This window comes from Camellia sinensis, unplaced genomic scaffold (assembly GCF_055761805.1).
Source record: "Camellia sinensis isolate YWXY unplaced genomic scaffold, ASM5576180v1 Unanchor1, whole genome shotgun sequence".
Lineage (NCBI taxonomy): Eukaryota > Viridiplantae > Streptophyta > Magnoliopsida > Ericales > Theaceae > Camellia > Camellia sinensis.
The window spans coordinates 2,486,721-2,498,059 of record NW_028128987.1 but is presented as its reverse complement, the minus strand read 5'-3'; the positions used below and the strand labels follow the sequence as shown (position 1 = coordinate 2,498,059).

At 35.9% G+C, this 11,339-nt stretch overlaps 1 protein-coding gene across 1 annotated transcript; it reads right to left on the bottom strand.

The window, feature by feature from the left end:
• Nucleotides 1-10,122: 10,122 nt before the first annotated feature.
• On the bottom strand, nt 10,123-10,704 carry LOC145814328 (uncharacterized). Its single transcript, XM_082910998.1, has one exon. It carries the CDS (start codon nt 10,702-10,704, stop codon nt 10,123-10,125), a length of 582 nt encoding a protein of 193 aa, XP_082767124.1.
• Between the last annotated feature and the right edge of the window lie 635 nt (nt 10,705-11,339).

Here is an 11,339-nt window from a genome sequence, read left to right as displayed (position 1 = left end):
AATGGCAATAAAAAGTTTAAAGGAAAATGCTATAACTGTGGCAAGACCGGACATCGTGATAACAATGGTCCGAAACAAGGTGATAACAATGGCAAGAGGAAGTTTTCTTTGATTACCGCCACCCTAAAAAGGATCGTGGAAGTACAAGCAAAAAGACCATTAATCAAGCCAATGTGACAGAAATTGATTACATTTCTGATAGGGTAAATGACATCAATCTCTCTGCTGTGATGTTTGAGGCTAATTTGGTTGGAAATCCCAAGGAGTGGTAGGTCGACACTGGGGAAACTCGACACATTTGAGCAGACAAAAAGATATTCATTCCTTATAATGAGGCTGCAAATGGTAAACATCTATTCATAGGAAATTTGTCTACTTCTGCCGTGGCTGGACAAGGTAAAGTTGTCTTGAAGATGACATAGGGAAATGAACATACCTTTAACAATGTGCTGCATGTACTAGACATACGGAAGAATTTAGTTTCTGGTTCTGTGTTAAGTAAAATGGCTTTAGGTTTGTATTTGAGTATGATAAGTTTTATTAACAAAGAGTGGTATGTATGTAGGTAAGGGATACATGAGCGATGGTCTCTTCAAGTTGAATGTAATGACTATTGTACCAAAATCTGTTATGAATAAGAATAACACAACTTTTGCTTATATTCTTGAATCAAATTTATGGCATGTTATATTAGGACATGTGAAATTTGATGTTTTGTGTAGACTAATTGGTTTGGATTATATACCAAAGTTTGAAATGGATCCTAATCACAAATGTGAGATATGTATAGAAGCAAAATTAACTAAGGCTCTATTTAAATCGGTTGAAAGAAAAACTGAACCTCTAGAATTAATTCATACTGATGTGCGTGACCTTAAATTTGTTCAAACTAGAAGAGGAAAAAAGTATTTTATAACATTCATCGATGATTGCATAAGATATTGTTATGTATATTTACTTAGAAGTAAATATGAAGCCTTGGACATGTTTAAACTTTTTAAAACTAAAGTTGAAAATCAACTTGGTAAAACCATTAAAATGGTTAGAAGTGATAAAAGTGGTGAATATGATGCACCTTTAAATAATTTTGTGCATAACATGACATTATTCACCAAACTACAACACCCTATTCTCCACAACAAAATGGAAATGTAGAAAAGAAGAATAGAACCCTTAAAGAAATGATGAATGCCATGTTACTAAGTTCAGGCTTATCGCAGAACTTATGGGGAGAAGCAATTTTGTTTGCTAATTATGTTCTCAATAGGATGCCACACAAGAAAACTAACAACACTCCTTATGAATTATGAAAAGGTCAACCACATTCCTACAAATATTTAAAAGTGTGAGAGTGTTTGGCAAAGGTAGAAGTTCTTGTTCCTAAAAAGACTAAGATAGGACCAAAAATAATGGATTGTGTGTTTATTGGTTATGCGCATATTAGTAGTGCATATCGATTTTTGACTTATAAATTAGAAATACCTGATATACATGTGAATACTATTATAGAGTCAAAGAATGCAGAGTTTTTTGAACATATTTTTCCTTACAAGAAAGGACAAGAATTAAGTTCACAAGAAAAAACTTATGATTATACACAAAGTCAAGAGACTAATAACAATCAAACGCAAGAGACTAGTAATGTTTTTGGTCTTGACCAACAAGATTTAATTGATGATGAACCAAGATGAAGTAAGAGAGCAAGAATATCAAAATCCTTTGGTCTAAATTTTCTGACATACCTGTTAGAAAATGAGCATCAGAGCTTTAAAGAAGCAATATTAGGTCCTGAAGCACCTTTTGTGGAAAGAGGCTGTTAATAGTGAAATTGAATCCATTATGCAAAATCATACTTGGGAATTGGTGGATCTTCTACTCGGTTCTAAACCTTTTGGGTATGAATGGATATTTAAGAGGAAAATGAAAGTAAATAGTTCAATAGACAAGTATAAAGAAAGACTTGTGATTAAAGGTTATTGACAAAAGGAAGGTCTGAACTATTTTGACACTTACTCACCAGTAACAAGTGTTACATCCATTTGCATGCTTATTGCTATAGCAGCATTATATGATCTTAAGATACATCAAACGGATGTGAAGATAGCTTTCTTAAATGGGGATTTACATGAAGAAATCTACATGTAACAACCCGAAGGGTTTGTAGTACCAGGAAAAGAAAAGAAAGTGTCTCAACTTGTAAAATCTCTCTATGGATTAAAACAAGCTTCTAAGCAATGGCATGAGAAATTTGATCATGCTATGCTAACTAATGGCTCCAAGATAAACGAATGTGACAAATGTGTCTATATTAAAAACATTGACAAAGGTTATGCCATCGTTTGTCTTTATGTAGATGACATGCTCATCATTGGAAATAGTCAAACCATGATCAAATCAACCAAGAAAATGCAGAACAAAAGATTTTATATGAAAGATATGGGAGTCGCAGATGTTATATTAGGAATGAAAATTACTAAAACATCTAATGAATATGTATTATCACAACCTCATTATATTGAGAAAATTCTTAGTAAATATATCAAGGATGATGTGAAAGTAGCAAGAACACCCGTAGACATCAGTTTTTATTTATCAAAAATAAAGGTGATGCGGTGTCTCAGTTAAAATACTCCCAAATCATTGGAAGCCTAATGTACCTAATGAATTGCACGTGTCTTGATATAGCTTATGCTGTCAGTAAATTGAGAAGGTACACTACTAATATCGGAGAAGATCATTAGAAAGCGATCATTCGGGTTCTTAGATATCTAAGATTTACTTGTGATCATGGTTTGAACTTTACTCGATATTCTGTAGTACTGGAAGGTTATTGTGAAGCCAATTGGATATCCAATACTAAAGATGCAAAAGCCACTAGTGAATATGTCTTTACTTTGGGAGGCACTGCTGTTTCTTGGAAATCCACAAAACAAACATGCATCGCATGATCAGTTCATTACTTTAGACAAAGCAGGAGAAGAAGCAAAATGGCTTCACCATTTCTTAAAAGACATTCCAATGTGGTCAAAACCTATGCCAGCTAGTTGCATTCATTATGATAGTCAATCTGTAATAGGTAGGGCACAAAGTTATATGTATCATGGTAAGTCACGACATATTTGTCGTCGACATAATACCGTGAGACAATTGCTCTCAAGTGGAATAATCTCAATAGATTATATAAAATTTAAAAAGAATATAGTGGATCCGTTAACGAAAGGCTTGGCAAAAGAACAAGTGCATATTTCATCGAAGGGGATGGGATTAAAGCCTATTACATAAAAATCATCATAATAGTAACCCTACTTAAATGAGTGGAGATCCCAAGAACTAAGTTCAAAGGGACAACTAAGTTATGTGTGGCTTATAAAAAATCACTAAAGGATTAAATTCCTTATCCATTCCTATGATGAGAGTAATATCTGCAATATGTGTTGTATGCAAGGGATTAAGGGTAAACTTTTCTTTTAATGATTACTTATATCTTGACTTAGGAATAAAAAGTCAAGATGAGTATAAGTGATACTCTCAATAAGAATTACCTATATAAGTGTCGAACTGGGGCTGGCTTTATGAGAATAAAGAGGCTAAATTCTCTAGAGCACTCATGAATAACCAAGAACGTTCAGGACCAAAATGAACACAACCATGAGAACCATGAGGTGCCAGCAGATATTTTATGTGAAATCTATTGTCATAGCTTATACTAATGGATGAACAATTCAAGGTATCGCGTCCATTGGTTAGCTAGTAAGTGCGATAAGTTATCACTAGAGAAGGTTCAAGGGCGAAATCTACCTATCCTGATGCAAGATATTTTCGATTTATACTCTCTCGACAAATTTTGCATGTTGTTATATTTCTGTTGTCATCAAATTCCATTCATGTGGGGAGATTGTAAGAATAGTTTTGGCAAAAATAGTTTTTTCTTAAACTTTGGTCTATTTTTTAAGTGGAACCCATGTGCCGAGGTTGGCGGGTATTGGTGGTAACGTATTTTATGTCGCGTTGTGATTCGCGTTGTATATTTGGTTGTTCAAAACCATTATCGGGTGAATGAAAAATTGAAGCCAAAGTAAGCTCCATGAAAATGGTGTTTTGGTGGGTTTTCCAAAATTGAAGGAATGAAAGCTTGTCCCACATTGCTTAGCTAATGTAACAACCTTGATCCGTAATTAACTACTAATCCGTAATTAAAGATGCTAATGAGGGGATTGAAATAAACCATATGTTTATCATGTATTTTGTAAGTCACTTGGCTTTCTATTTGTTACTTGAAGTAATATCTGTTATGAAATCCGCTTTAATATGAAAATTGAAAGCCTTATTGGCATCCGAAATCGAAATTAGTTACATGAATATGTTATTCGGAATTTTTAGAACCATGTAGCAAATTTTATTAAAATTGATTCAGAACGATTCATTAAGTTGCGTTTGGCAAGCCTTATGTGCTAATTAATGTATTATGGCATCTTGACTATATATATGAGCCTTAAGCTCATTTTTGGGCTCAATTCTTTTACCTCTTAGTGCCAAAAGCTGAGAATTTATTTTAGAGAGAGAGAGAGAGTGCAATTCTAGAGAGAGAGAAGAAGAAATTCAAGGTAGAGTTGAAGATTTTGCTTGAGTTCTCCAATTTTGTGCAAGAATCTAGTTAATTCAAGACTATAGGTATGAATTCAACCCCTAATTTATGAATCTAAGTTATTAACATGAAGATTATGAGTTTAAATGTGTTCTTTGAGCTTAGAATGAGGAATTGGGTTACAATTCTTACATACAGGCCCATGTAGGTGTTAATTTACCATTTTAGCTATGAGTTTCATCAAGTTTGGTAAGTCAATCCCATGTTTTGAAGTCTTGATAGAGAATTTGGATGAGAAATCCACATGCATGCATGAATATATGGAGTTTTGACATGTTAAATTTGATTTTGAGCATATAAGCTATTATGGTAAGTTATTTGGTACATGCATGTTAGAATTACTATGTTTAATCCCTTGAATACATGTTTTGAGAAGGAATTTCCTACATGCATGGAGCTTATGAGCTCAATTTGCTTGTTTCATGAGTTTTGAAGAAAAGAGCTTGAAAGATTTTGCATGCATGTTTTGCTTCTTGAGTTTCAAGATGAATTGTGAACTTTTGGCAAACTATTGGGCCATGATTTTATGAAATGATCCTTAATTCATCATATTTTGCAAGTTTACTATGTTATCTCAAATTTTGGGCCCCAAGAGATGGGTTTTGGAAGGATGAATTCGAGTTTTGAGCTTGGTGATCAAATCTGGAAATTCTAGAATTTGCATCTATGCTCGAGCATAGGAGTTCAAGCTCGAGCGACCACTCTGAGTGCGTGCACTTCCGCTCGAGCGACAAGTAGTCTGCTCGAGCGTGAAATGCAAGCTCCCAGAAGTTTCATATCTTTGCAGATCGCTCGAGCGAAGGAAGCCGCGCTCGAGCGACCATTCACATTTGGCATGTTCGCTTGAGCGAGGAAAGCTACTGTCACGCCCCAAGCTCCGTGACAACGCCGCACACTCACTTAAGTGAGCATGCAAGGCTAAGAGTCCAACACATAACCAACAATGTAAAATACTCCAATTAAATCCTTAAAAATCATAATGCTAAAATCCATAAAAATTGATTATTCTCATCGTATGAAATTATCCACCAAGTCCACTAATAAAATCCATTAACAAAACAATAATCCAAGTACTTAAATCATAGTCCTACTCTCGGCACTCCCACATGTAAAAATCGCGCGCAGCTCTACTCTTCAGAATCTGAAAAAAAATAAGGGTAAGCTAGATAGCTCAGTAAATAACCAACCATCACTGCTAGCTGGATCAAGTATACAAAAATAAATAAATAAATAAATCGATAACCAATAAATATAAATTTTCTACAGTTCAATAAATGAACAATTATTTGTAAGATGGTTTCGTAGCTAAAAATAAACAATGTACAATACATTTTAAATGAAAAGCCAACAAGATAATTCAAAGTAATTCGTTGATCAAATCGATGGTTCGATATTCAGATGGTTCGATGATTTGATTCACAAAACCCCAGTCTTAATGACTACGGTCACTTAGCCCGTGACAAGGCCCAGAACCACACATAGGCTCGTGGTAAAGCCCCAAAAGAAACTAGTTCTGTGCCAATAAATAACCCCCATTGGCTAGGGTCCAAATCGTAGTCAGACTAGAGTGATGTTCAAAATTCAAACAATACACAACTTTTAAACAAAATATTCAATATTTTCAAAATAAACCTTTGGTATAATTTTCAAACTAGTTTCACAAAATATTCAAATAATTTTCATAATAATATTCAATGTTGTTTTATATTTGACCCATATTTTATTTTAAGAGAACATGAAGGCTATAAATAAATATTTATAATTTTAATCGATTCAATAGGAATAAAAATAAACCAACAGTGATAGAAAGTTACTTACCTTCAAACAACTAAAATAATATTTTCCAAGCTAATCTCAAATTACCAAGATCCACCTCAATCTCACAAACCTAATAAAATATTACACCGCATAAACAATTATTATGTGCACCCATCTTTCTCTTCTCGTAATAACAACAGAATAAATTAACCCAATCGCCTATTAGGAACTCTCACAATTTAGCATCAAAACAAAACCATCACGGCTTCAGAAATTCTCAACCTATATTATTCTATTGTTGTTTATATACATGTAAAAATTTCTAATTGCTTGTAATCAATCTTGTATCCCATATACACACCACCATTAAACCTAACATATCACATATTAATCTCAAAATATGAACCACCCAAACGGAATGCAAAATACACTCTAAAATTGAGCAAAATCGAGAACCCCAACATAGACTACATCAATATAATTATTTAATCATATATGCCCATAAAATCATCTATTGAAATATTAACACTAAAATCAAAGATAGGAATACAATAAAATAAATCTTACCTAAGTGATGAATAAAGCAAAACCACCACTCTTATGAATCCTCCCTCTTCCTTGGTTTTGGTTTCTTTTTTTTATTTTAAACTTTTCCAACCCTTGCTTGCTGCCTTCACCTTAACTCTTCCAAACCCTTTCTGCAGCACGAGCCTTTCTTTGTTTTCTTTTTTTTTTTTTTTCTCTAAGACTAAAAGCCACGACAATTGGCTTACTTAACCTAATATTCTATTCTTTTTCCAAAATTGCAAAATTACCCACCTATGTTATAGAAATAATAATGACATCTCATAATTAATTCCTTGATATTACTAAGTGACCCATATAAATTAATTTAATTACCAATCTATCCAAAAATAATAATATACAAAACTTGGGTTTTTTATCCTTCCCTCCTTAAAAGAAATTTCGTCCTCGAAATTTGACATACCTGAAGTCTCAAAAAGTTGTGGATACTTTCGTTTCATTTCATCCTCGAGTTTCCAAGTTGCTTCTCTTTCTGAGTGATTACTCCATTGAACCTTAACATAGTGGATGACTCGACGCCTCAAAACCTGTTCCTTCCTATCAATAATTCGTATAGGGTGTTCCTCATATGTCAAATCCTCCTTAAACTGCAACGGTGCATGATCAATCACATGACTAGGATTCGGTATATACTTCTTTAACATTGAGACATGAAAAACATTATGAACTCCAGCTAGTGAAGGTAGTAGAGCAAGTCTGTAAGCTACCTCTCCAATTTGATCTAAAACCTCAAATGGTCCAACAAATCTAGGGCTCAGTTTACCACGAACACCAAACCTCATTACTCCTTTCATAGGAGACACCTTAAGGAACACATGGTCTCCAACCCCAAACACCAAATCGCGTCTCCTGTTATCTGTATAACTTTTCTGTCTACTCTGTGCAGTGCGAAGTCGCTCTCTAATAAGATTGATCTTGTCCACTGTTTGTTGCATAATCTCAGGCCCTAACAACTTCCTTTCGCCCACATCATCCCAACAAATAGGTGATCTACACTTCTGTCCATATAAAGCCTCATATGGTGCCATCTGAATGCTCGCATGATAACTGTTATTATAAGAGAATTCCACTAAGGCCAAATGCTCTTCCCAAGGACCTCCAAGATCAATAACACAAGCCCTCAACATGTTTTCCAAGGTTTGAATAGTTCTCTCTGACTGTCCATCAGTTTGAGGATGAAAGGCAGTGCTAAAATTCAACTTAGTACCCAAAGTTGCATGCAAAATCCTCCAAAACATAGATACAAATCTGTTATCTCTGTCCGACACTATGGTCATCGGAATACCATGCCACCTCACAATCTCTTTGATATACAGTTTTGCAAACCTCTCTAAGGAGAACCCCACCTTAAAAGCTAGAAAGTGAGCGGATTTGGTCAATCGACCAACAATAACCCAAATAGCATTGTTACCACCTTGGGTCCTAGGCAACCCTGTCACAAAATCCATGGTAATATGCTCCCACTTCCACTCGGGAATAGGAAGAGGTTGTAACTTACCTGCAGGTCTTTGATGTTCAACTTTCACTTGTTGACATACCAAACATTGAACAACATACTGGGCAATTTCCCTCTTCATATTATTCCACCAAAAGTTCCTCTTCAAGTCTTTATACATTTTAGTGCTCCCTGGATGTACAGTATATCCTGAACTGTGAGCTTCTCTTAGGATTTCTCTCTTGAGCTCTAAATCATTAGGCACACACAACCTCTCTCCAAATCTCAAGGTTCCATCTTTATGCATACAAAATTCCATCTGTAACCCTATTTCCATATCAGCCTTAAGTTTTTACAACTGAGGATCTTTTCCCTGAGCATCTTTAATTCTATCAATCAATGTGGGTTGAACTCTAAGATTTGCCAACTACACTCCATGGTTATGCCATCTAATCTCAATATTCAACCTCTGCAAGTCCTCCAAGATATGCTTTTGGTCAGTGATCAAGGTAGCCAAATTACTCGGGGTCTTTCTACTTAAGGCATCTGCCACTGCATTGGCTTTTCCTGGATGATAATTGATAGTCTAGTCATAGTCCTTTAATAGCTCCAACCATCGCCTTTGCCTCATATTCAATTCTTTTTGAGTGAAAATATACTTCAAACTTTTATGATCAATGAATATCTCACATTTTACCCCATACCGGTAGTGTCTCCAGATTTTCAATGCAAACACCACAACAGCCAACTCCAAATCATGTGTAGGATAATTCTGCTCATATGGCTTCAACTGCCTAGAAGCATATGCCACTACCTTATCATTCTGCATCAGGACACAACCCAAGCCCATCTTCGATGCATCACTATAGATGGTAAAACCTTCATCTCCGGACGAAACTATAAGTACTGGAGCAGACACCAATCGACTCTTTAGATCCTGGAAACTCTTCTCACAATCATCAGACCATTCAAATTTAATCCCTTTTTGTGTTAAACGAGTCAAAGGCATAGAAATTCGGGAAAATCCCTCAACAAACCTTCTATAATAACCTGCTAAATTCAAGAAGCTACGAATTTCAGTGACACTAGTAGGCCTATTCCACTCTACCACCGCCTCCACTTTCTTGGGGTCAACAGACACCCCATCTCTAGATATCACATGACCCAAAAATGATACACTCTCCAGCCAAAATTCACACTTCTTTAATTTAGCAAATAAGTTCTTCTCCCTTAATATCTGCAACACTATTCTCAGATGTTCTTCGTGCTTCTCTTTACTTTTTGAGTACACAAGAATGTCCTCAATAAAAACTACCACAAACTGATCTAAGAAGGGTTTAAATACTTTGTTCATTAAATCCATAAAAGCTGCAGGCGCATTGGTCAACCGAAACGGCATCACTAAAAATTCATAATGCCCATACCTAGTTCGGAAGGCTGTCTTAGGTATATCTTCTGCCTTAACCTTCAACTGGTGGTAGCCAGAACGAAGGTCAATCTTAGAAAAGACTTGTGCTCCTTGCAACTGATCAAATAGGTCATCTATCCTAGGCAAAGGATATTTATTTCGAATTGTCACCTTGTTCAACTCTTGATAATCAATGCAAAGGCGAAAATTACCATCTTTCTTTTTCACAAATAAAACAGGCGCACCCCAAAGAGAAACACTAGGCCGAATAAAGCTCTTATCTAGCAACTCTTATAATTGTTCCTTCAACTCTTTCAACTTTGTCGGGGCCATCCAATACGGAGCCTTAGAGATAGGACCCGTGCCGGGTATCAATTCAATGGCCAACTCAATCTCTCTATCTAGTGGCAACCTCGGTAACTCTTCAGGAAAAACAACGGGAAATTCTTTGACAACTAGAATATCCTCTAACTTCAATTCAGTCTCATGGGTATCTCTCACAGAAGCTAAATAGCCCTCACAACCATTCTTTAACAACCTTCTAGCTTGCAAAGCTGAGATTACCAGAAGAGGAGTGTTAACTCCACTACCCACAAAACAAAATCCTGGTTGATTAGGAATCTGAAATACTACCCTTTTGCCTCGACAATCAATAGAAGCATAATTGGTTGCCAACCAATCTATTCCAAGAATTATGTCAAAGTCTCGCATATCTAAAGCAGTTAAGTCTACAAGTAATTTCCTGTCATCTATACTAACCACACGAGATTTGCAAATTAAGTCAGCAACCATAACACCTCCTATCGGGGTTTCAACACATAAGTCGATCTCTCTAGAGACACATTTCCATCCATGTTTCTCAACAAATCCCATAGACACAAATGAATTTGTAGCGCCAGAATCAAACAACACATGTGCATAAATAGAAGACACTAAAACAGTACCTGACACCACCGTGTTGGAAATCTGAACATCTTGTTGCGTGAGTGCGTACACTCGACCCTGAGTCTTTGGCTTTTGACCTCGATTTTTCTTTTGACTTCCTGAAAACCCTTTGTCTGTTGATGCTCCTTAATTTGTCCATGTTTTCTGTTCAATCTCATGCCCCTTCTGGTTAGGGCAATCAGCTATCCTGTGCCCCTGTTGCCCGCAAGAGAAACAAGCCCCAGTATTCTAACGACACTCACTATCCCGAAGGAATCCATTACACCTAGTGCACTATACCCGATCGTTCTGCTTGTCAACACTACCACCCACAGTTTGACTTCTCCAACTCCCAACCGAAGAAGTGTTTTGTCTCTTAGCATTACCCTTCGAACTGTTGTTAGTTTAGAAGTTGAAAGAACTAGGCCTCTTCTTATAATTCTCTTCTTTCTCTTCTTGGGCTCTAGTGAGGCTACTCTCAACCAACAAAGCCTTATTCAACACTGCTCCAAAAGTAGGTAACTCGAAAGGAACCACTTGTTGCATAACGTTCGTTCTTAGCCCACTTTCAAACTTTCGTGCTC

Bases quoted from the DNA above. Each gene is read 5' to 3' on its own strand.
- LOC145814328 (XM_082910998.1), bottom strand. From the start codon at position 10,704: ATGGGATTTGTTGAGAAACATGGATGGAAATGTGTCTCTAGAGAGATC.